This window comes from Chiloscyllium plagiosum, chromosome 3, assembly GCF_004010195.1.
Source record: "Chiloscyllium plagiosum isolate BGI_BamShark_2017 chromosome 3, ASM401019v2, whole genome shotgun sequence".
In the NCBI taxonomy this organism is placed as follows: Eukaryota; Metazoa; Chordata; class Chondrichthyes; order Orectolobiformes; family Hemiscylliidae; genus Chiloscyllium; species Chiloscyllium plagiosum.
This window is the reverse complement of record NC_057712.1, coordinates 42,159,862-42,186,545: the sequence shown is the minus strand read 5'-3', so window position 1 is coordinate 42,186,545 and position 26,684 is coordinate 42,159,862. Positions and strand designations below refer to the sequence as shown.

Below are 26,684 nucleotides of genomic sequence, written 5' to 3'. Positions count from 1 at the left end.
ACCAGGATGGCTTTTTCAGTGTCTGTGAGTGGTTGGTCTGACAGGTTCCTTATCTAAGTGCCTGATTTGTCTGTGTTGTTGCTGTGGGTGGGTATAATTAGTTTTTCCTGTAGGACCAGTCTTTCCTTGTCTTGCTCTTTTTTTGTTTCATGGTGATGGTTCATTCTGGAGTAGTGATCCATGTCCATGCACGGTCAGTCGTGTTTGAGTTTAGAGTTTTTGGTTAATTGTAAAATGAATGAATTTAGTTGTGACTTGCCAACACAGTCGATACAACACTACTGAACTGGTTTTAAATTTAGATTTTGAGAATAAAAACCAGCATCTAGAACCAATTTGCTTACTTTTCCCTTTCTGAGATAGTAGGGAATATTGCTCAAAGACATCCTACAAACTGTAACTAGGATGTTATATGCTCATAGAGTCTTGTTGGAGTTATTATCTAGTTACAGAATTTCCTTGAAGTTGTTCTCCAAAAGGATTTCTGGATTTAATAATCTCACTTGCAAGTTCCACATTCAAACCTTAGCCAGTAAACATAGATTTGCAGAAGTGCAGTTGCTGACTTGCTGTGCATTCCTTTGTCACAGATCACTATAATTTCAGTATGTTTGTTGGAACAAATTCTAGGTGGCCCCTGGAGTAATATTTGTTATTTTTAATTTCTGGATCCAATCATAAAATTTCGTAGTATGCTGATTAATTCCATGATAAGAGATTAATAAAAACAAACAATAAATACTAATAATAACAAAAAATATAACTGAGACTGGAGTAAATATGGAGCATCTCATTTTCTTCTTGGGGCCCTGCTGCCTCTGGGATTCAACACTGAGTTCAATAATTTTACAACCTAATTCCATCCTTCTGTTTGTTTTGCCACCGCAGTCCTGTTATGACATGGGTTGTTTTTAGCACAGTTAACCCATTTTCATCCACTCTCAAGTCTGCTATCACATTAAATGGTTTCCTTTTAGTACAGACTACCCATTCTCTGCTACTTGCAGCTCTCATCATCACTTACTTATCCTCTTTTCTGTCCTGGCCTGCCATCCTTAATGTCCTTGTTTACCTACTCCTTACATATCTTTCTCTCTGGGCTCCAGATTCACGACTCTGCTCACCTCTCCTTTATTCCACAGCCCACCACTGCCACCATCACCAACCTTGTCTTCAGCACAAGCACCAGTATTTCCTAGCTGCTGTCAGTTCTGAAAAAGAGTCACTGGACCCAAAAGAACAAAGAACAGTACTGAGCAGGAACAGGCTCTTTGGCTCACCAAGACAATGGCAACACTTGATGCCTTTCTAAATTGAAAACCTTTTGCCTGTATCTGGATCGTACCTTTCTGTTCCTAGCCAATTCATATATCCGTGAATATATCAAACAGACATTTGTTTGAAGTTGCATCTTGGACCACCTCATCTAACAGGACATTCTAGACAATATGGGCAAAGTTCAGAAATAGGAAGGGTGCGGTAACAATGTTGGGCTGTACTACAGGCCTCCCAACATCAAGTGTGTGATAAAGGTACAAATATATAAACAGATAATGGAAAGATGTAGGAGCAACAGGGTGGTGGTGATGGGAGATTTTAATTTTCCCAAAATTGACTGGGATTCACTTAGTGTTAGAGGTCTAGATGGAGCAGAATTTGTAAGGAGGACCCAGGATAGTTTTATAAAGCAGTATGTAAATAGTTCAACTCGGGAAAGGGCCATTCTGGAACTGGTGTTGGGGAATGAGCCTGGTACAGGTAGTTGAAGTTTCAGTAGGGGGATTACTTTGGGAATACTGATCACGATTCCCTAACTTTTAAAATACTCATAGACAAAGACATAGAGAGTGATCCTAAAGGAAGAGTGCTAAATTAGGAGAAGGCCAACTATAGCAAAATTCGGCAGGAGAATGTGGATTGGGAGTAGCTGTTTGAAGGTAAATCTATGTGGGAGGCTTTTAAAGAGAGGTTGATTAGAGTGCAGGACAGACATGTCTTTATGAAAATGAGGGATCAAAACGGCAAGATTAGGGAACCATGGATGATAGCTGAAATTGTGAAAAAAGCTAAGAGGATAAAGGAAGCATACATAAGGTCCAGGGGATTGAAAACAGACAAAGCTTTGGAAGAATATCGGGAAAGTAGGACCAATCTTAAACAAGGAATTTAGAGGGCTAAAAGGGGTCATGAAATGTCTTTAGCAAACAGGGTTAAGGAAAATCCCAAAGCCTTTTATTCGTATATAAGGAGCAAGAGCATAACTAGGGAAAGGTCCCTCAAGGACAAAGGAGGAAAGTTATGTGTGGAGTCTGAGAAAATGGGTGAGATTCTGAATTAATACTTTGTATTGGTATTCACCGAGAAGAGGGACATGACGGATGTTGCGGTTAAGGATAGATGTTTGATTACTCGAAGTCAAGTGTTGGGTATTCTAAAAGGCATTAAGGTGGGCAATTCTCCAGGTCCGGTTGGGATCTATCCCAGGTTGTAAGGGAAGTGAGAGAGGAAATAACTGGGCCCTTAACAGATATCTTTGCAGCATCCTTGAACACGGGTGAGGTTTTAGATTAGATTTCCTACAGTGTGGAAACAGGCCCTTTGGCCCAACAAGACTACCCAGACCCATTTCCCTACATTTACCCCTCAGTAATGCACCTAACACTATGAGCAATTAACCTACCTGCACACCTTTTGGAATGTGGGAGGAAACCCCCGTAGACACAGGGATAATGTGCAAACTCCACACAATTGCCCGAGGCCTGAATCAAATCCGGGTCCCTGGTGCTGTGAGGCAGCAGTGCTATCCACTGAGCCACCATGCTGCTCTCGGAGGACTGGAGAATTGCTAATGTTGTCCCCTTGTTTAAGAAGGGTAGCAGGGATAATCCAGGTAATCCAGGGAAGGAAGGTGCTGGAGAAGTTGCTGAGGGATAGGATCAATTTATATTTGGAAGAAAATGAGCTTATCAGTGATAGGCAATATGGTTTTGTGCAGGGAAGATCATCTAGGAGAAAGTGAGTACTGCAGATGCTGGAGATCAGAGCTGAAAAATGTGTTGCTGGAAAAGCGCAGCAGGTCAGGCAGCATCCAAGGAGCAGGAGAATCGATGTTTCGGGCATAAGCCCTGAAGAAGGGCATATGCCCGAAACGTCGATTCTCCTGCTATTCCTGAAGAAGGGCTTATGCCCAAAACATCGATTCTCCTGCTGCTTGGATGCTGCCTGACGTGCTACGCTTTTCCAGCAACACATTTTTCAGCAGGGAAGATCATGTCTTACCAACTTCATAGAATTCTTTGAGGGAATGACAAAGTTGATTAGTAGGGAAGGACTGTTGATGTCATATACATGGACTTCAGTAAGGTATTTGATAAGGTTCCCCATGGTAGGCTGATGGAGAAAGTGAAGTTGCATGGGGTTCAGGGTGTACTAGCTAGACGGATAGAGAACTGGCTGGGGCAGCAGGAGACCGAGAGTAGTAGTAGAAGTGAGTTTCTCAAAATTGAGAACTGTGACCAGTGGTGTTCCACAGGGATTAGTGTTGGGACCATTGTTGTTTGTGATATACATAAATGATCTGGAGGAAGGTATAGGTGGCCTGATTAGCAAGTTTGCAGATGACACTAAGATTGGTGGAGTAGCAGACAGTGAAGGGGACTGTCAGAGAATGCAGCAGAAAACAGATAGATTGGAGAGTTGGGCAGAGAAATGGCAGATGGAGTTCAACCAGACAAATTGTAAATCTTTGGAATTTTCAACCTCAGAAAGTTGTAGAAGATCAGTCTTTATTATATTTAAGGTAAAAACTGATAGATTTTGGATTGCCAGTGATGTAAATGCATATGGAGTAGTATAGATAAAAGTATTGAAGTGTTTGATCATCCAAGATCATATTAAATAGCAGAACAAGCTGGAAAGGCCGAATGGCCTACTCTTGTTTCAATATTCTGTGGAATTTCCCAAAATTGACCCTTAGCGAATTTTTGGTAAAATTTAACCACTAATTTTTCTATTTCCATATTTTCCCAATAGTCCTGCCATTGCCCACATCATTCAGGGGCTCGAAACATTCTGGCCCTTCTCTTAAAAAGAGGCCCACAATTTGACAATTATGACTGAGTGATTGATAAGATGGCCATTATTTAGAATTTTTCTCCATCAACAAGGCATTTTTTTCTAGCAGAAATAATACAGCCTACAAGTTCTTGAATCAGGGTTTTTTTTTTGTATTTTGAATTATTTTCAGTTTCGCTAGTCTTATTCAAAGCCCAGAAGAATTTAAAGGTTGTGAAAAGTGTTTTGGATGAATGAGACCAGTTTTGTGCTACGTTTTAATAATATCACGACCATCTATGAAGTGTTTCCTCAAAATGGGAAGTGGATGCACTAGCAAACTTAAAGTGATCTGGAGGCAGCAGAAAGAAGATGGTGGCACTTACCATCAAGGAAAACAAATGGTCATCAACTGAGTCCCACTGCTGAGTATTTCTCCATACCCATAGATAATGCATTGACCTGGGTGGCAAGCTGGCAGAGTCTGTTGCTGTCGTGTTCTCTGGTAGGAAAGTGGATGGCTATCCTTTGAACCAACCTGTCTACGAGGACATTCAGGTCCTAGGTGGCAAATGGATAGTAAATTTCCCTTTTTTAGCCATCTTTGGGGTAATTCTTCATACACAGGAACCCTGAAGGGCACCTTCTGACTCAAATTTGACCTGGTGCACAACTTTTAAAAATATTGCTATTTTTAAATAGCAGTGGTGAGTGCTTCCACTGCTGACCAAAGGAAAATAGCATGTGTGGGTTGTCATAGAGGAGTGGTGCTAATGAGGAGAGCTATGGAGAATAGCATGAGATAACTACTTGGAGCTTTCACAGAGAAGCTATTTATGAAACTCCCAAAATTGATCCTTAGTGGATGTTTACTATAAGTTACTGGTAATAATAATGACTAGATGCATGCAACGATGAAATGCAGATAAGGATTAAAGATATTTATAAAGATGAAATCCTGTTAGCATATTGTTACAGGCTTGCGGTTTGTAGTTAAAATTTTGGTTGCTTGCAGTGAAGGCTTGAACCTAAACTGTGTTCAGCAGTGATGGTATCTTAGCCAAGTCATCAGCATTTGTCTTTGGAGAGAGAATCAGACTCACACTAAATGGCTTGAGCAGCAAGTGAAAGTCCCTTTTCCCTTTTGATTCTGCTGGTTGATAACTCCCGGATTCCTTTAACTTTTGTTGTTTGGCTTTTTAAGTCGTACCTGAAAGTTTTAGTTCAAGAAAGACTGGACAAGAGATGGCAAAGGCAACTCTGTCTCCCAACTTAGGCTTCTGTAAAACTCTATTGCATGTTTAATTTAAATACAACTCTTCATGGTCATCTGAGAGGTACCAGGTTTGGCCCTTACTGGTACGTCAAGGGTTTATTATCTACATTTAGTGATCTTTTACCTTTGGTCTATCTCCTTTCTATCTGAATAGCTATGTCTATACTGTGCAATTAATACATTGTGGGAAACAGTTCTGTGATATCATCATAAGGTTGTTCTACGGTCCTTGCACAACACCTTTCCTCAGAGCAACTTCATTGTAACTCATGGTTATAGACGAAACCTGACTCTAACATGCATTATCACCTGAGAGTGGCAGGTGGAGCTGTCTTCCTTAACTCTAAACCTATCCTGAGTTCTCCATTAATTGAGAAGGTTTATGCCATATTGGCCTTTATTGCAAGAGGATATGAATTCTGAAGTAGGGATGTCTCACTGCAGTTATACAGGCCTTTGTTGAGAATACGTCTGGATTATTGCATGCATTTTTGGTCTCCCTACCTAAGAAAGGAAATACTTGACATAGTGAGAGTGCAGCAAAGGTTCACTCGGCTGTTAATAGCGATGGCAGGACTGACAGACGGGAAGAGATTAGCTCGACTGGGCCTACATTCACTAGAGTTTAAAAGGATGAGAGGGAATATGATTGAATCGTATACAATTCTAACATGGTTAAATAGACTAGATGCAGGGATCTAGGATTAGTGGTGCTGGAAGAGCACAGCAGTTCAGGCAGCATCCAAGGAGCTTCGAAATCGACGTTTCGGGCAAAAGCCCTTCATCAGGAATCTAGTCTAGTTTTCCCTGCAAGTATAGAACCCGGGGATCCTGTTTCAAGATAGGAGAGAAAACTATTTAGGACTGCGATGTGGAAATGTTTCTTCATGCAAAGGGTCGTGAACCTGTGGAATTCCATACCACAGAAGCCTGAAAACTAAGTCACTGAATGTATTCAAGAATTTTAAATTTAAAGTTTTTTTTAGAGTTTAAAAGTGCCACGGGTTATGGGTAGAAAGCAAAACATGGCATTAAGATTGAGAATCAGCCAGATCATATTGAATAGGGATATGATGTCATGTGATATAGTTGAGAGAGGGTCAGGATTGACAGCTCAATATTTTTGGATATAGGTTTGTCAGGGAAGGAGGTAAAAGATGAGGGGAAATTGCAGCATTGATCATGAAATCAATTATAAGAAGTAAGGACGGATGGCATCTTAGAAGGCTCCTCAAATTAAGCCATTTGGGTAGAACTTAAAAAAGAGTTATGTGAAAGCATCCAATAGAGAGAGTACTGGACCAACATGTTCCAATAAATGGTGGGACCTACAAACACAGCAAACTTTGGATATAGAGGGGTATCTAGGTTTGGATATAGTAAAAAATGGAAGGCTGATGACAGATACCGAGGGCTCAAAAGAGCAGAAGCCCTAGAGTAGTACAGAATGTGAAACAAGGAAATTAGAAGAGGATGATGACAGGTAAAATAGAGAAAAATTGTAAGTTAATTCACAAAATAGATAACTAGGGAAAGAGTGGGGCCTACTTAGGACCACAGTGGTAATTTGTGCATAGATCTAATGGGCGGCACGGTGGCTCAGTGGTTAGCACTGCTGCCTCACAGCGCCAGGGACCCTGGTTTGATCCCTACCTTAGGTGACTGTCTGTATGGATTTTGCATGTTCTCCCTGTGTCAGTGTGGGTTTCATCTGAGTGCTCTGGTTTTCTCAGGGTGCAGGCCAGTTGAATTGGCCATGCTAAATTGCCCAAAGTGTTAGGTGCATTAGTCAGGGGTAAGTGTAGGGCAGGGGAATGGGTCTGGGTGGGTTACTCTTTGGAGAGTCATTGTGGACTTGTTGGGCCAAATGGCCTGTTTCCATACTGTCGGGGATCTAATCTAAAACTAGAGAATATAGGTAGATTCTAAATAATTAATTAAGTGAGAGGGATAATGTGTTTATAGAAATCAGGGAGAGGAATTGTATTAAAGAAATTAGAGTAGGTAGGAGGTTTTGAGTGGTCTGGCAAGCTTAAAAGTACTTTCAGCGTTCAATAAAATGCATCTGAGGCAGTTGAATGAGGCAAGAGAGGCTATAATTGGAGCACTGGCAATAATATTCAACTCTTCTCTGGCCGCAGGAAAGATGCCAGAGGATGACAGCACAGTCAATGTGGTGCCGTTATTCAACAAGGTAGACAGGAATCAACCCAGGAAAGTGCAGGCCAATCAGTCTAATCTCAATGGTGGGGAAACTATTGTAAACAATTTTAAGGAACAAAATTAATCTGCTCTTGTAACGTCTCCAATGGTGAACGTAAAAGAACAAGAAATTTGGTTAATTTAATCAAAAATTGGCTGAGCGGCAGGAAGCAGAGCTTATTGGTGAGGGATATTTTTTGATTGGAAATCTGTGTCCAGTGAGGTTCTGCAGGGATCAGTGGTCAGACCATTCCTGTTTGTGGTGTATATAAATGATTTAAGACTTAAATGTAGGAAGGTTGATCAGTGAGTTCATGGATGATATGAAAATTGGTAGGGTGCTAAAGAGGGAGGAGAATAGCCTTAGATTATAGGAGTATATATGTATCTGGTTATATGCATTGAGATTGGATACACTGGGGTTGTTTTCCTTGGAGCAGTGGAGATTGAGGAATGATGTGATGGAGACATATAAATTCATGAAGGTCATTGGTAGGGTAGACAGGAAAGGATCTTTCCCTTTGGTGGACAAATCAGTGACCAGGTGGCATAGATTTACGGTAAGGAACAGGAGGTTTAGAGGGGATATGAGGATTCTTTTTCACTCAGTGGGTGTTGGGTATCTGGAACTCACTGTTGGCATGCGTGGTAGAGACAGACACCCTCAGCATATTTAAGAAATATTTAAGTGTGCACTAACGATGTCAAGGCATACATGGCTCTGGGCCTAGTGCTGGAAAATGGGATTAGAATAGTTTCACCTTCCTTCCACCTATCGCATTTCCAACACCCCTTCCCCAAGTCCCTCCTCCCTACCTTTTATCTTAGCCCGCTGGACACACTTTCCTCATTCCTGAACTTCCTGCCTCCCCTTAGAATAGTTTTTGACTGGTGTAGACTCAATGGGCCAAAAGACCTTTTTCTGTGCTGTAGACTTCTCTGACTCTATGGATGGTGAACAGACTCAAAGGCTTCAGTTCATCCAGATGTGGTGAGATAGTAAAGAACTATTCACATTTCCAAGGAAGCCATTGTCATGACCTTCTGCTTTTGCTTGTGGAAATGTTTGTTTAATTTCAGATATCTTTACATGTGTGAGCATACCTTTTTGTAATCCTTCTTGAGCCAAGTACAGTCTTGATTTTTTCAGTTGGCTAATTACAATTATATCCATAAGAGAAGTTGAGTGACTTTTGAAGAAACATGTTTAAAGCGTCTTTGTATCCAATTTTTAAAAAGGTTAGTTTGTTGCAAAATTAATATTATTACACTTTGTAACAGTAAAATGATCAGTACTTGACATTGTTCTTCTTTTCAGTTTTTGATCTGACTTAGGCCAAAGCTTCCAAAAGCTTATGAAATGGGACTGAATGTAAAAGCCATGAAACTTGTCCTGAACAGTTTTTTGTTGCTGCTGCTCCAAGAATTCAGTACAGCTGTGAAGGATGATGTAAGATCTAGTAAGGAACTAAGACTTTCTTTTAATTTTTATTTGTGTGCGGTATTTAGCTTGTCAGTGTGATGAATGGCATTGTTAGGCAGTGGAACATTTTTCTACTTTGTGCCCAGATAAAATGTGTAATATTATTTGGTTATTGAAAGTCTCGAGGAGATTTAGTGTAGACCTCACTCTACAGAGCATGGTACTTGAAAAAAGGGATGGAATAATTTTGTTCATGACTAATTTATGTGACCATTATCCTTTCTGTTAGCTTTGTAGATTCTTCTGGATTAACAAGTTACCTGAAATGTGCATGTTTGGATAGATATTTAATAATAAACTGAACACATTATTTAGAAGAAAGTTGAATTATCATTTCAGATCTAACCATATATAGAGTCAATTAGCATGGAAACAGACCATTTGGTCCAACTAGTCCATGCCTATCATGTTCCCAAACTAAACTAGTCCTGCCTGTGTTTTGTCCCTATCCATCCAAACCTTTCCTATTCATGTACTTACCTAAATATCTTTTAAATGTTGTAATTATACTTACATCCACCACTTTCTCTGGAAGTTAATTCCACATACTAACAACTGTCTGTGTAAAAAAAATGTTGCCCCTCATTTCCTTTTTAAACCTTTCTTCTCTCAGCTTAAAAATATGCCCTCCAATTTTGAACTCCCCCACCTTAGGGAAAAGACCTTTGATATTCTAATCAGTGCCTCTTATGATTATATAAACTTCTGTAAAAATCTCCCCTCAACCTCCTACACTTCAGTGAAAAAAGTCCCAGCCTATCCAGCCTATCAAACCCTCCATTCCCAGCAACATCCTGATTAATCTATTTTGAACCCTCTCTAGCTTAATAGTATCCTACCTCTAACAAAGAAACCAGAACTGGACAAAGTACTTCATAAGAGGACTCACCTCTGTCCTGTACATCCTCAACATGACATTCCAACTCCTGTACTCAAAAGTCTGAGCAATGGAGACAAGTTTGTTAAATACCTTCTTAGCCAACCCTGTCTATCTGTGACACAAATTTCATAGAATTATGTACCTACACATTGGTCTTTCTGTTCAACAACACTACCTAGAGCCCTACAATTAATTCTATAAGTCTGCCCTTGTTTATTTTACCAAAATGCAATACCTAGCATTTATCCAAATTAAACTCGATCTGTCACTCCTCAGCCCATTGACCCAATTGATCAAGATCTCTTTGTAATCTTAGATAACCTTCTTCACAGTCACAATATCACCAATGTTTGTGAGATCCGCAAACTTACTAGCCATGCTTCTTATATTCTCATCCAAGTCATTTATATAGCTTGGATCCAGTATCGATCCCTGTGGAATACAACTGGTCACAGGCCTCCACTCCAAAAGACAACCCTCATCTGCCACCCACTGTCTCCTACTATACAGCCAATTTTCTAGCCAATTAGCAAGCGCACCCTCAATCCCATGTGATTTAACTTTACTAATTAGTCTACCATGCGGAACCTTATCAAAGACTTTTTATTAAAGTCCAAGTGAACAACATCTACCAATCTGCACTCACCAATCTTTTTTGTTATTCATCAAAAAAAAATTAAACTTGTGAGACATGGTTTCCCTTGCACAAAATCATGCTGACTACCTCAAATCATCCCTTGCCTCACCAAATGTATGTAACTCCTATCTTTCAGAGTCATCTTCAACAACTTAGGCACCATTCATGTCAGACTCACAGGTCTATAGTTCCCAGGCTTCTCACAATCACAACAAAAAAATAAAACTTTTAGAAGTAGTCTGTCCTTCTCTTTTTCCAAATGGTGATGGACCTGCTGCTCATTTCCAGCAGTTGTTTTCTAATGTTTGCACATTGCGCCCATTATAGATAGTTATTGCTCATTAGGTACAATGATCACCTTTGTGATCAAGTTCATCTTCAGATAGATTAAATGCATCAGAGTATTTGCTCTGATTTTTTTTATTATCAAAAAAACAGAAGAGTCTGAGATGGGAACACACAATTTTGCAACATGGGCTTGCAGTTCATACCAAGGAACAGCAGATTTGATTTATTTTTGTTGGTTAAATCAGTCAAATTCTCAATAGTCAAAGCTTCACAGGAAAAGATTAGAATTTGGTGTATACATTATTGATTCAACATCTCATTCAATGAATCTGATAAACGGTGACAAAATTAACCTTACTCTAATCGGACTCACAAGCCCTCTTTCAGTTGGAGCATCAATTTATATGGTTCATGTTATGTTATATTTGTAGGAATACATGAAGCAGATTTTCCTGTTCCTGCGCTTTAGGGTTTTATATTGCCTAGGTACAGTCAATAAAGGAAAATTGGTTGGATAGGAACATATACCTATAGTGGAGCCCACCTGACTTTTCACTTGGTCACATAAATGGAAGGAAAACATGCAGGCTATTATACTTATGGTTTCTCCTATCTTCTTGGGTTTTTCCTCGTGATACAATACCACCAGGTGAACAATTCTATACAATTCTATTTTCTAGTAGAAATATTCATCATACTAATAAACACTAATGCACTAAATATGCAAAGCAAAACAAATATAATGTTCCTGCATTTCCACAGCCTTTTTTTTGCCACTGTATCAATGTAACTTTATGAGAGGTGAGGCAAAAACCGTGTTTCAGTGTGATGCAGCAGCAAAAGATCTTATGGTTTAATGTATTTTTACAAATATGTAGTCTGCATTATATCGAATTTATGACATGGAAACAAACCATTAAACCCAATTACTTTATGCTTCCTACACTATACACTTCTATTCTACTTTATTTGCATTTCTTCGCATATCCTTTTATTCCTATGCCTCTCATGTATTAACTACCTTTTTCTGCTAAAGGCATCAAACTATTTGCTTCAGTGACTTAATGTAGTAGCAAGACTTAAATTTTCACCACTGTCTTTGAATAAATAAGTTTCTCCTTAATTCCCTATTAGACTTACCTGTGACCTTCTTGCCTTTATGGTCCCTCGTTTTGGACTTCCCATAAATGGAAACAGTCTTGCTGTCTGCATTATCAGATCACTTCCTGATTTTGAATATATAAAGTCACATTTTCTCAGAAATAGTGTTATGAAAACCTTTATAGCATTAAATGAAAGATATTTAGAATAATTAATTTGAAGGCATGCCAGGCACTACAATTGTTGCTGTTATTTGGAAGAAAGCTTCAAGTGTAAACCAACTGTAAACAGTCCATGCTAAAATGATTGATGTCAAAGCTATGCAATAAATCATGCTCATATGTGTAACTGTGTTCAAAAACAATGGTGACAAATTTTTTAAAATGTTGTTTCTGTCCTGAGTGGTCTTACTAGTCTTCTCCAGTGGATTTTGTGAAAACTTTATTTGGTCATATTATGCATAGGTTTCTCATAAGATGGAATTTGGAGTCTGTGTGAAGAACTTCACAAAAGTCCATTATCATAAGGAAAACCAAACCGACTGGTCCTTGCATCAAACACAGTTTAATAATTTCAAAATTGTTTTGTATGCAATCTAGATTTATATCAGCGGACCTCAAAATTTAGTTTTACTAAAATCGTGGTCCCTTTGTGAGATGCACAGCAAGGGATTTTCTTCAGAAGAAACAAGGAATTTGTGGCCCACAGATCAAATATTATGAACATGACTTACAGGAGGAAGTGGAGGCACCAGTTGAGTTAAAAGTAGACCTGCGTAACATTCAGATTCTTTAAAATTTCCGTAAAATAATATTGTTAATGATATTGTGTATAAAATGTACATTTTCCTTTCATAGTAATACCATGTTTTTTTTCATTTCTTTTAGGCTGCAGAACTGCTCCAAATGACTTGGTTTTTATTTTGGATGGCTCATTTAGTGTAGGGCCAGAAAATTTTGAAATTGTCAAAAACTGGATTGTCAATATATCCAGCAGTTTTGAAATTGGGACTACATTTACACAAGTGGGTGTCATACAATATAGCGATGATCCATTGCTAGAAATACCATTGGACAAATATAGGTCAAATGAAGACTTGATGAAAGCAATGGAAGCCATATTGTACCGGGGTGGAAACACAAGAACAGGAAAAGCTATAACATTTGGAGTTAACTACGTGTTTGCTACCTCAACCAGGGCTGCTAATGCTGTGACAAAGGTAGCAGTTGTACTTACAGATGGAAAATCCCAAGATGATGTGAAGGACTCAGCAGAGGAAGCAAGGAAAAAGAAAATTATCCTGTTTGCAATTGGAGTTGGTCAAGAAATAGAAGATGCAGAACTTCAAGCAATTGCAAATAAACCTTCATCCACATATGTGTTTCATGTTGAAGACTACAGCGGTATAACCAAAATTAGAGAAACAATCAAACAAAAGCTTTGTGAAGGTAAATAGTTTCTTCTTCATGTATGTCAGAAAAACATTTTTGTGTCAGGTTGAAGATGGCACCCAAAAAGAAATTCATCTTAGAATAACAGCCACAATTCTTTTAACAAAGCATTTTTTTGATTAAAAAGATGCTCAAATTAGTGTAATAATTCCCTGGATAAAATGGTATAAGATTATAATTCATACAGATTATAATTTAGTATCTTTTACATGCAAAATGCATTATCTTTTCTTAATATAGTCTAATTATTTTTATAATTATGTGTTCATTTTTGTGTAGGAAGCATTGGGAAGCTAAACCATTGTATTTATGTAGCTCAATACTACATGACTTGAGAATGACTATAGAGTTGCTACCATTCTCATGGAACTCCTGGTCAGTTGGCACAGTGAAAATAGGTCCTGCTATGTAGTAAACTTCTATATGTGTTCAAGATTCCAGCTTCTGGTTAATCCAAAGCAGAAGAGAAGCAGGTTTTAGATGGGCGTGGCAATCTTTATCACTAGTTCTGCTTTTTGGTGATAAACATAAGTACGTGAAAGCTTCAAAACAGTGATATTGATTTTTGATCTTAAGAAATGAATAACTGGTGTTATTTTACATGTTAGGGTTTATTAGATAAGTTTAAAATTGTGTCAAACTTATATGTAATTTTTGTTTTGCAAACATTCCTCAAAGTATTTAATCTTGAGAGAGAGGGAAGGATCAAATGCATTTTTCAAAGAACATAATAATCTGTGTTTTTTTTGTAATTTTGGTTCCATATTGTGAATGAGATAAAAATTTCAAATCTTACTTTTAGTGGATTAGTTAACATACTTATGCCAAATCCATTTAAAATATACTGGTTAACAACTTAATATAGTGCACACAAGAATTTGATGCAGAAATGTTGAACAGTGTACTAAATAGAATGTAGAGAGGAATTCTAACCTTCAAGAATTTATGCTACTGTATTCACTTTTTAATAGTTTCGTTCTGGAAATGGACATTTTTAGATTTCATTAATGTGTACAGATCTTTCAAATTCATGCAAGATCTAAATATCTGATTCCATCTGATTTCTCCTAATCAACATCTGTTGCTTGTTGCCATTGACAATCAGTCATTAATGAGCATGATTGTCTATCTTGGAAATTCAGTGTCACTGGGTTCTGTGGGTCCTTGCATGGTAGATGAGTCAAATTTGAGAGCCTCATCTCTGACCACCCGTTTGGTAAATGTTTCCTGGAGGTGGAATTGATCGTTAGCCTCGAGATCATTGGCATTCCTTTCTCCGGTTCCTTTTCCATACTTCCTCTTCTGCTGAGTGTTGTCAGAATTGTATCCATTCGTACAGGGGTTTCCTCAAACATATGGCTGGGTGTTCTCAGAATAGTCTCCCTTCACACAGGAGTTTCCTCAAAGTCATTTCAGGTTTCTTCTCAATGAAGGTTTCCCATTTGTTGATGTTAATGTTGCATTTCTAGAGGGATGGCTTCAGGGAGCTTTTAAAAGACTTTTTTTTGTCCTCCCCTCATTCAAGTACCTTCCTTGAGCTGGGCAAGGAAGACTTAGTAGTCAAAACTCAGATATCCTAAACAAGTGGCCGGCTCACTGGCATTGGTTTTATCTGATTGTGGCCTCTATGCTGATGCTGTTAGCTGCTTCAAGGATGCTGATTTTACTGTGCTTGTCCTTCCAGCTGATGAGGAGAATCCATATGTTGATGGTATTTCTCAGGGATTCTCATGTGATGTCTATATTTGGTCCAAGTTGTGGAACCAGATAGAAGAGTTGGAAGGATGACTGCCTTATACATAAGGATCTTGATATCAGCACGGATGTCACAGTTGTTGAAATTCCTCATCCTGAGGAGACTGGTGGTGGCCCTTTCAGATTTGATGCGATATTGAATCTCTGCATCGATATCCACTTTAGATAAAAGGTAGAGGAAATGTTCCACATTTCGGAGGATTTCTCCATTGGTCTTAATGAAGGAATGGACCAGAACTTGTCTTGGGAGAGGTTGTAAAAGATTTGTCTTCTTGAGGTTGAGGCTGAGACCAATTCTTTGCTGTGTTTTCATAAAGGTATTAAGCAAAGCTTGACGATGCTCTTTCAAGAGATCAGAAGTGACATTGTCACCTGCGTACTGAAGTTCCACAAATGGTTTCCATCTTGGATTTCATCTAGTTGAGATTGAGAAACTTTCTGTCCATCCCATAGACAATGTCCACACTATTGAGAAGCTCGTTCTTGACAAGTTGAAGAGTGATAGAGAAAAGGGTGGGGACAATGATACATTCATGCTTGATCCCTTTCTTGACTTCTGTCATATTACCATTGGTGAGGGCATTGATGAATTTCATGGGACAGCCAGCCTGTGAGAGGGTCTTCCATAGCACTGCCTGATTGACTGAGTCAAAAGCCTTGGTCAGATCGATGAAGGCCATGTAGAGCGATTGGTGTTGCTCCTAGTGTTTCTCTTGTAGTTGACGAGCAGTGAAAAATCATATCCATAGTTCCATGGTTAAACACCCTTTAATGGTGTTGTGAAAATACAACATTCATCATCCAAACCATCAACTGACAATATGTCTTGAAATGTGCTAAATGAGAAACTCAAACTTGAGACCTTCACCATTCAAGTTCGCTTGAATAATGACTACTGACCAATACAGCAAGCTTTTTGGTTTGTATCCCTGCTAAGAGGCAAGGCTATTCAGTAGTTCTGTGGGTCTTCAAACTCTGCCTGAAGAGGGGCAAACGTCTAAAAGACAAGGCATGGCAGGGATTTTGTGAGCATCCAGATAGGTGCAAAGTGAGTGAGCACTAAAAAAGCCAGCAGCCCTGAGATGCAGCCTGACCAAATCCATCAGTTGGATATAAATCCCAGCATGTCCTTGGAGCAATGTTGCTGGTGCACCCTAAAGTGTTGCATTACAGAACAAAGTCTTCTTTAAGTGGATTGAAGATGTGCCATGACGGTGAGGAAAGGCTGGCATGTGTCTGATGCCAGCATCCATGAACATGGGTGCATACAACAAATGTTGGTGCCTAGATGGTGGTCTAGAAGAACAAGTATCATGCTAGACCTCCAAGTACCCATTCTGACTTTCATTTCAGGAGTTGTTGGGGATTCTGCAGCCTTTGGGATTCAATATTGAGTTCAATAATTCAACATGTATACTAAACTTTTTCTAGCTACGATCAGTTCTGAAGAAATGTCACTGCACCTGAAACATTAACTGTGCTTTCTGTCCACAGGTGCAGTCAGTTGTGCTGAATTTTCCTAGCAATTTCTGATTTTTGCTTCTAAAAAGCAATCAATGTGAATACAGACCGAGGACATTCTATTGTGACTGCTGAGTAGGAGCTAGGGTGTGAGCTTAGAGCTAGAACAAACAGAATTGTTATCTCTGGTTTGTTAGCCGTGCCATGTGCTAGTGAGGTAAGGAATAGGGAGAGAGAGCAGTTGAACATGTTGCTACAGGAATGGTGCAGGAGGGAGGGATTTAGATACCTGGACAATTGGGGCTTATTCTGGGGTAGGTGGGACCTCTACAAACATGAATCAGATGGGGACCAATACCCTGTGGGGGAAATTTGCTAATGCTCTTCAGGAAGATTTAAATTAATTCAGCAGGGAGGTGGGAAGCTGAATTGAGCTCCAGTGTACAGGAGATGGTTTGAAGTGTGTCTACTTTAACACCAGGAGCATCGGGAATAAAGTAGATGAACTTGCAGCATGGGTTGGCACCTGGGACTTTGATGCTGTGGCCATTTTGAAGACTTGGATAGAGCAGGGACAGGAATGGTTGTTGCAGGTTCTGGGGTTTAGATGTTTCAGTAAGAACTGGGAAGGTGGCAAAAGAGGGAGAGGTGTGGCATTATTAGTCACGGACAGTATTATGGTGGCAGAAAGGACGTTTGATGAGGACTCATCTAATGAGGTGTTACGGGCTGAGGTTAGAAACAGGAAAGGAGAGGTCACTCTGTTGGGAGTTTTCTATACGCTGACGAAAAGTTCTAGAGATGTAGAGGACAGGAATGCAAAGATGATTCTGGCTAGGAGCAAAAGTAATAGAGTAGTTGTTGTGGGGGCTTTAACTTTCTAAATATTGACTGGAAACGTTTTATTTCGAGTATTTAGATGAGTCAGTTATTGTCCAATGTGTGCAGGACGGTTTCCTGACACAGTATATAGATAGGAGAAAGTGAGGACTGCAGATGCTGGAGATCAGAGCTTAAAAATGTGTTGCTGGAAAAGCGCAGCAGGTCAGGCAGCATCAAAGGAGAAGGAGAATCAACGTTTCGGCATAAGCCCTTCTTCAGGATTATTCTTCTCCTTTGATGCTGCATGATCTGCTGTGCTTTTCCAACAACACATTTTTAAGCATAGTATATAGATAGGTCAACAAGAGGTGAGGCCACATTGAATTTGGTACTGGGTAATGAACCAGGCCAAGCGTTAGATTTGGAGGTAGGTGAGCACTTTGGTGATCATGACCACAATTCAATGACATTTACTTTAGTGTTGGAAAGGAGAGGTGTATACTGCAGGGCTACAGTTACAGCTGAGGGAAATGCAATTATGACGCGATTAGGCACGATTTAGGATGCATAGGATAGGACAGGAAACTGCAGGGGTTGGCCACAATTGAAATGTGGAGCTTGTTCAAGGAATAGTTCCTATGTGTCCTTAATAAGTATGTACCTGTCAGGCAGGGAGGAAGTGGTCAAGTGAGGGAACTGTGATTTACTAAAGAAATTGAATGTCTTATCAAGAGGAAGAAGGAGGCTTATGTAAAGATGAGACATGAAAGTTCAGTTAGGGTGCTTGAGTGTTACAAGTTAACCAGGTAGAATCTAAAGAGAGAGCTAAGAAGAGCCAAGAGGGGACATGAGAAATCTTTGGCAGGTCGGATCAAGGAAAATCCTAAAGCATGGGATTGAGGGTGATTTAGTGGTTTGGATCAGAAATTGGCAAGCGGGAAGAAGATAAAAGATGGTGGTTGATGGGAAAGTTCTTCCTGGAGTTTTGGGGCCATTGCTGTTTGTCATTTTTATAATGGACCTGGAAAAGGCCATAGAAGAATGGGTTAGTAAATTTGCGGATGACACTAAAGTTGGTGGAGTTGTGGACAGTGCCGAAGGATGTTGCAGGTTACAGAGAGACATAGATAAGTTGCAGAACTGGGCTGAGAGGTGGCAAATGGAGTTTCATTGCGGAAAAGTGTGAGGTGATTCACTTTGGAAGGAATAACAGGAATACAGAGTACTGGTCTAATGGTAAGATTCTTGGTAATATGGATGAGCAGAGAGAACTCTGTGTCCATGTGCATAGATCGCTGAAAATTGCCGCCCAGGTTGATATGAATGTTAAGTAGGCGTACGGTGTGTTAGCTTTTATTGGTAGAGGGACTGAGTTTCGGAGCCATGAGGTCGTGATGCAGCTGTACAAAACTCTGGTGCATCTGTACTTGGAGTTTTGCATACAGTTCTGGTCACTACATTATAGGAAGAACGTGGAAGCATTGGAAAGAGTGCAGAGGAGATTTACTAGGATGTTGCCTGGTATGGAGGGAAGGTCTTATGAGGAAAGATTGAGGGTCTTGAGGTCGGTAGTTCATAAGGTCTATTTGGTTACATGCGGTGTGAAATTTTGCTGGGCTCATGGCCAGATTCTATCCAACAAACTCACACTTAGACAAAAATACATTAAGTTTCAACCTGTAGTTGCAGAAAAGTACTTGAAAATAAATTACTGCATTGGGTGAATTTGCATGGATTAAAAGTAGATAGATGCAAATTCAGAACTATTGTCAAGAACTTAATTAAGAAACAGTTGGGAGATTCTGTGATCTAGCATGATGGGAGATTCTGTGATCCAGCAGGAAGTGAAACTACTGAATTATATTCTCATCGATTACCTTATATGTAACTACTAAGGAATCTTGATTATCCGAATGAGATGGGTGGGCAGTATTTTGTTCGGATAATGATGATTTGGAAAACTGATTCAAAACCTCTTTTCTGGGAGTTGGATTTTTCCTAAGTTTCTTTTTTCTTCGCTCTGCTTGCCTTGCTCCCTCTCTCTGTCTCAGGGTTTGTTTCTGAGCAGACACACAATGTGTAAGGGACCTGCAGCATTGCTTTTGCCTCTCCCTGTCACTGCTTCACTTCAATGGGATTGACAGAGTGAGCACTTGCCATGTCTGCTCCCTGTTCAGGAGACTAGGCAGCAGCACACCACACAAACCACCCCCCCCACCGCTCTGTGCTCCTGCACCTCCCACAGCACATGCCCCTGCCCATCTGGGGAAGAGGGGGGAGCGTGGTTAGGGTATACCCCTGTGTAGAGCTAGGGGAGGCACGGTGGCTCAGTAGTTAGCACTGCTGTCTCACAGCACCAACGACCCCGGTTCGATTGCCACCTTGGGTAACTGTCTGTGTGGAGTTTGCACATTCTCCCCATGTCTGTATGGGTTTCCTCCAGATGCTCCGGTTTCCTCCCACAGTCCAAAGATGTGCAGGTTAGGTGAATTGTCCATGCTAAATTGCCCATAGTGTTAGGTGCATTAGTCAGGGGTAAATATAGGGGAATGGGTCTGAGTGGGTTACTCTTTGGAGGGTCGGTGTTAACTTGTTGGGCCGAAGGGCCTGTTTCCACATTGTAGGAAATCTAATCTAAACCACAGGGAAAGTGTGGGGAGAGAGAGAGGGAGGGATGTCAGTCATTTTAAGGCAGTGCCTGGGCTCCCATCAATCTCCAGGACTGTACTCGGCAGCATTTCAGTAAGCCGAGTTCATTTTTAATCATTGTAAACAAAAGATACAATCAATGTTATTAACACCTCTTTGATGTGATGTTTCTATAGGGACCTTGAGATCCTCTTCGGACAATCCAAAATTTGTATAATTGATATTTGGATAATCGGGGTTCCTCTATAATTGATTGCAGTCTATAAAAGTAAAAATGTGGAAAGAATGGCTTGTGAAAAGAATAGGATTGATAGCAGGATAGAATTATGTTGTGCTACGTTTTCATGTATTGCCTGCTATAGAAATGTGTATTATTTTGATACTTGACAACCCTTGAAATTTTGCATAGTTTTCATTTACCTTGTGAGAAGACAGAATTGCAGAATTTTGCAGTGTAGGAGGCAATTGGCCCATTATGCAATTGGCCCATTATTCCTGCACACCATTTCTCTTAATCTTCAATGTCCTGTTGAATGTCTTAACTGAACCTGCGTCTACCACATTTCAAACCCTAACTACTTACTGTATGAACATTTTTTCTCACATCATCTTTGCTTCACAGAAGAATCCCTACAATGTGAAAACAGGCCATTCAGCCTAACAAGCCCATACTGACCCTCTGGAGAGTAACTCACCCAGACACATTCCCCTTCATTTACCCCTGACTAATGCATCTAACTTATATATCCCTGAACACTATAGGCAATTTGGCACAGCCAATTCACCTAACCTGCACATCTTTGGATTGTGGGAGGAAACCAGAGGACTTGGAGGAAACCCACGCAGACATGGGGAGGATGTGTAAACTCCACACAGACAGTCACCTGAGGCTGGAATTGAACATGAGTGCTTGGTGCTGTGAGGCAGCGGTGCTAGCCACTGAACCACTGTGCCACCCCAAATTGTGCATCACTAGGAACTCCACTTCCTCCAGCCTGAAAAATATCCATTGACCATTACTCTCTGTTTCCTATCACTCAACTAATTTTGTATCCAAGTAGCTACTGTGACCTTTAACTTGCCTCATTAGTCTGTTGTGTGTCACTGTATCAAACATCTTCTGGAAATTCATGTATACCATGTCAAAAGCATTTCTTTCCTTGACCCTTTTTATCACGATTTGGAGATGCTGGTGTTGGACTGGGGTGTACAAAGTTAAAAATCACACAACACCAGGTTATAGTCCAATTTATTTGGAAGCACTAGCTTTCGGAGTGCTGCTCCTTCATCGGACAACCACTTGATGAAGGAGCAGTGCTCTGAAAGCTACTGCTTCCAAATAAACCTGTTGGACTATAACCTGGTGTTGTGTAATTTTTAACCTTTTTAATCACCTCTTCACAAAAACTCCAAGTTAGTTGAACATTATTTCCTCTTTCAAAATCAGTGCTAAGCTTAATGTGAAAACACTAATGTCAAACGTTCAGCCTTACCTGATTAATGCGTTTCATCTAACATTGTATTAAACTGTATTAAAATCTGTATTTTAATGAATAATTGATCTGTCAAATCTTGCAGAGATTTTCACATGGGGTGAATTTTACAGACCCAAAATGCCAGCATGTTTCAAAATGGATTAGTTGATAAAATGAGTGACTCACTTGCTGCCTCATGGCTCACCCATAACTATTCTATCACATTACCGTTGGTGGGCAAGGCACAGTTGCCCTGTTGGAACATGTAAGTGGCCAATGAATGACCACTTAAGTTCCCCCATTTCAAATATGTCAGTATAGTACGTGTGGCAGGGGAAGGTGGAACCAGGCAGTCAACCAAGCTGCTTTCACTGTGCGGGGTACTGTGAGGTAGGAAGTGAGCCTTCCTCCAATGTGGTTCATCTCTGTCCATTGAAGGTACCCCTGTGTCTACCCAAGCTCATAGCAAACCTTAGGTCTCTATCCAGCCTCCCACTTCACTGGTGTCTGTCGGGCAAAATCCATGGACTCATTTGAAATCCAGGGTCTATCAACCTTCTTTCTAATTCCCGATTAGATTCCTTACAGTGTGGAAACAGGCCCTTCGGCCCAACAAGTCCACACCAACCCGCTGAAGCGCAATCCACCCAGACCCATTCAACTACATTTACCTCTTCACCTAACACTACGGGCAATTTAGCCTGGCCAATTCACCTAACCTGCACATTTTTGGATTGTGGGAGGAAACTGGAGCACCCAGAGGAAATGCACACAGACACGGGGAGAATGTTCAAACTCCACACAGAGAGTCACCTGAGGCAGGAATTGAACCTGGGTCTCTGGCGCTGTGAGACAGCAGTACTAACCAATGTGCCACTGTGCCGCCCATAAATGTGCGAGAACTACAGATTGCTAACTAATCTGATTGGGTGGCAGCTGCTTAGGATAGGGCATCCTTATAGATGGAGGTAAACGTTATGCCCTAACTGCATTAGCACTGTCTCAAGTGGAATATCACTGCAGGGCAAGTGGGTTCCAGATGTCATGCACCTCACAGATTGTGTAAATTTTAATGTTAAAACATTTCTTTTTGTTTTTTCAGAGACTGTCTGCCCTACAAGAATACCTGTGGCAGCTCGAGATGAAAAAGGCTTTGATATCCTGGTTGGATTAGATATTAGAAAAAAAGCCAGTAAAATTGAAGGGTCTTACCATGGCAAAAAAGCTTATAGAGTTGCATCACAGAGTGATTTAACGGAAAAAACAAGGTATTTATTTTCAGTATCTGTTTATTCATAAAATCAGTTCATTTCATTTTTGCAGAAGTACATTTCTCTGATTCTAGAGTTTATGCAGAACTCTGTAATTCATAAACCAAATATTTTGATTTCAGTGACATTTTTCCTGATGGCCTTCCTCCCTCCTATGTCTTTGTGTCCACATTACGATTCAAGAGACCAGTAACTAAGGAAAAGTGGGACTTGTGGAGAATTCTTGCTCTAGATGGCACAATTCAAACAGCAGTTACATTGAATGGAGAAGACAATACAGTAATCTTCCATACAACACACAAGACAAATGATACACAGTCTGTGACGTTCATGTCTCCTCTTATAAAGGTAGGAAACATAAGAGATATTTTTTATCTTCCAGCATCTTTGGTAGAGACGTACTTAAGCAGTATTTCCTGTGGATATATAGAACTGTAATTTATTTTCATTAGAAATTTTATAAGTAGACTTTTTGAAAAAATGTTGTAATTGCCTTACAGGTGAGGAGTTTGGAAACAAGTATAAACTATCTTGTTTGTGGATTTCCATTTTGAAATTACAAATTTCCGATAGTAAAATTAACTTAACATCACATCATGACTAAATTTCTACCTTGCTCTTGTTTTTAATGTTTGCTTTATTCGTGTATAGTTTCTACATCCTCAAGTCTTCATTTGTTTTTAACTTCTAGCAATGAACTATTGACACTTATAGCACAAAAGGACAGCATTTAACATATTTTGTGTTGGTGTTTCAGTGGTTGGAATTTTGCCAGTTATTTGTAAGAGGCTGGGAAGTGGAAAGGCTGGCAAAATTGTGTGGGAGAAGATTGCCCGAAGTCATTGTCATTGCCCGAAGTCATTGTCATTGCCATTTTGCCAGTCATAGCACACATGAGGAAAGTGATAGCTCTGGTGAAATACAAAAAAAAAGTAAAGGTGTATTGTGTTTTACTTCATGTATATAAAATATAGGTTTTCATGCAAACATTAGAAGTTATAATGTTCAATTCATAGCTATGACCATATGTTCACCCGCCAGTAGTCCTGAAATTAAGGCTGACATTAATGTACCCAATTCCTGACTGTTTGAAATCATTAGAATGAAAATAGGAGGAGATGTTTGATGCTGATTGTAAGCTTCATCAAAAGGCAAAAGCTTCATTAAGGAAGGAGGTGCTTCACACGCCACAGTGTCAGAGGAAGAGACCGAGTCACAAGAAGGATTGAAAGTTGATTGATAAGAATGAGGTATTGGATAGGCTCTAGGTACTTCAAGTTGGTAGGTATTGGGACAGGATGAGATGAATTCAAGGATATTGAAGGAAGTTAATTGAAATTTCAGAGGCACTGACAATAATCTTTCAATCTTGCCCAGAGGCAGTGTGCAACAAGACTGTAAATTTGCAAATATAGATCATTTTTCAGAAAAGGTTGTAAGCGTAAGGTAATCATACAGACTAGTTTGTTTAACATCAGTAGTGGAGAAATATCTTGAAACAATTATTCATGATGGAATTAATAGACAAACGTAGGTTAATTACAAAACTCAACACAAATTTGTTGGAAAATTGTGTTTAATTTACCAGTATTTTTGTCGAGATACCAGTAACAGAAAAAGTTCATGAAGTTAATGCTGTTAATGTTATGTACATGGATTCTCAAAAGATATTTGATACAGTGCCACACAGAGACTAGTGAGCAAAGTTATTGGTCATGGAATAAATGGGTCAAGCAATGTGAATCCGGTTGGCTGAGGGATAGTGAATAGAGAATAATGGTTAATGAACATTTTTTGATCTGGAAAAAGGTTTATAGAGGGATCACTTTTGGATCTTTGCTTTCTAGATGTGTATTGTAATCGAGATTTTGGTGGTAAGGGGGCAGTTTCCAAATTTGTGAATGATTCAAACCTTAGAAGCATTATAAATTGTGAGGAGGACAGTTTAAAATGACAAATGAATATTGATAAATTGGTGCAGTGGGCAAATGCGTTTAATGCACAAGAGTGAGGTGCTACATTTTGGTAGAAAGAACATGGGGATGCAGCATAAAATAAAAGGTGCCACAGTAAAGGATATGCAGGAGTGTAGACTCCTGTATATGTGGCATAAGTTACTTAAGTGGGAGGACAGGTAGAATAAGCATACAATATCCTTGGCTTTATTAATGGGGGCATAGAATATAGGAGCAAGGAGGTTGTGCTGAACTCATATAAGATACCAGTTAGACCTCACCCAGAGTATTGAGTACAATTCTGGGCACCACACTATAGGAAAAATGTGAATATATTTGAGAGAGTGCATAAGAGGTTTACAAGATTTGTTCCAGGGATAAGAAACTTCAGTGATGAAGGTAAATTGGAGACGTTCAGAGTATTTCCTTTGGAGAGAACACTCTAACAGGAAATTTGATAGAAGTTCTCAAAATCTTGAGATGACTGCATAGAATAGATAGAGAAGATCTATTCCCTCTCATAAAAGGATTGAGAATAAGAGAGCATAGATACAAGGTAATTCACAAAAGAAGCAAATGTGATGACAGAAAAATCTTTTCCACACAGCAAGTAGTTTGGAATGCACTGCTGGGAAGTGCAGTGGAGGAAGGTTCAATTGAGGGCATTAGATGATTATTTAAATAGAGAAAATATGCAAGAGTATGGGAAAAGGCCAAGAGAATGGCACTGAGTCATGATGCTCATTCAGCAAGCTGGTGTAGATGTGATGGGATGACTAATTTCTGTAATAATTGTTATTCTGAAGTACCCTGTAAGGAGTGAAAGATATGATATGAATCACAGAAAGGGATATATGTACCAAATTACATAAACTACTACTCTAGGTGCATTTGAATGTTAACAGTAATTGTTTGCTTTGTTTGGTATCTTTAAGGGTTGAGAAAAGATTTACAAGAATGTTGCCAGGGTTGGAGGATTTGAGCTACAGGGAGAGGCTGAACAGGCTGGGGCTGTTTTCCCTGGAGTGTCAGAGGCTGAGGGGTGACCTTACAGAGGTTTACAAAATTATGAGGGGCATGGATAGGATAAATAGACAAAGTCTTTTCCCTGGGGTCGGGGAGTCCAGAACTAGAGGCCATAGGTTTAGGGAGAGAGTGGAAAGATATAAAAGAGAGGTGGTATTGTATGTAATGAGCTGTTAGAGGAAGTAGTGGAGGCTGGTACAATTGCAACATTTAAGAGGCATTTGGATGGGTATATGAATAGGAAGGGTTTGGAGGGATATGGGCCGGGTGCTGGCAGGTGGGACGAGATTGGGTTGGGATATCTGATCGGCATGGACAGGTTGGACCAAAAGGTCTGTTTTCATGCTGTACATCTGTATGTCTCTAGAATTATCCCTTCACTGAGTTATATCAAAGAAGAAGGAATTTAATTCTGCTGCTGGATTTTGTGAAGTCAGTGTTGCATACACTTCAGAGATTTACTGTCATCAAAAGGCTTTAATTTTCTTAGTGCTTTTCACAATTCAACATCTTAATTTTACAGTCAATTACGTAGTTTCCTGTTTTTGTTGAAAATAGATATATTCTACTGTGTCGGAGTGATTTTACAGGTGAATGGTTTCAATGAATAGGGTGCCCATGGTACTTTGGTTCTTTGCTGGAAATGTGTTGCTGGAAAAGCGCAGCAGGTCAGGCAGCATCCAGGGAACAGGAGAATCGACGTTTCGGGCATAAGCCCTTCTTCAGGAATGAGGAAAGTTTGTCCAGCAGGCTAAGATAAAAGGTAGGGAGGAGGGACTTGGGGGAGGGGCGTCGGAAATGTGATAGGTGGAAAGAGGTCAAGGTGAGGGTGAAAGGCCAGACTGGGGTGGGGGCAGAGAGGGCGGGAAGAAGATTGCAGGTTAGGAAGGCAGTGCTGA

At 39.9% G+C, this 26,684-nt stretch overlaps 1 protein-coding gene across 1 annotated transcript in view; it reads left to right on the top strand.

Annotated features, from left to right (window-relative positions):
* Positions 1-26,684, top strand: part of col21a1 (collagen, type XXI, alpha 1) — a 468,143-nt gene that overhangs the window by 19,869 nt on the left and 421,590 nt on the right. The window contains exons 2-5 of the mRNA XM_043681233.1: positions 8,850-8,991; positions 12,808-13,368; positions 22,636-22,801; positions 22,927-23,152. Of these exons, the coding sequence (XP_043537168.1) occupies positions 8,892-8,991; positions 12,808-13,368; positions 22,636-22,801; positions 22,927-23,152 (1,053 nt within the window). The 5' untranslated portion in view covers positions 8,850-8,891. The remainder of the gene's footprint in view (positions 1-8,849; positions 8,992-12,807; positions 13,369-22,635; positions 22,802-22,926; positions 23,153-26,684) is intronic.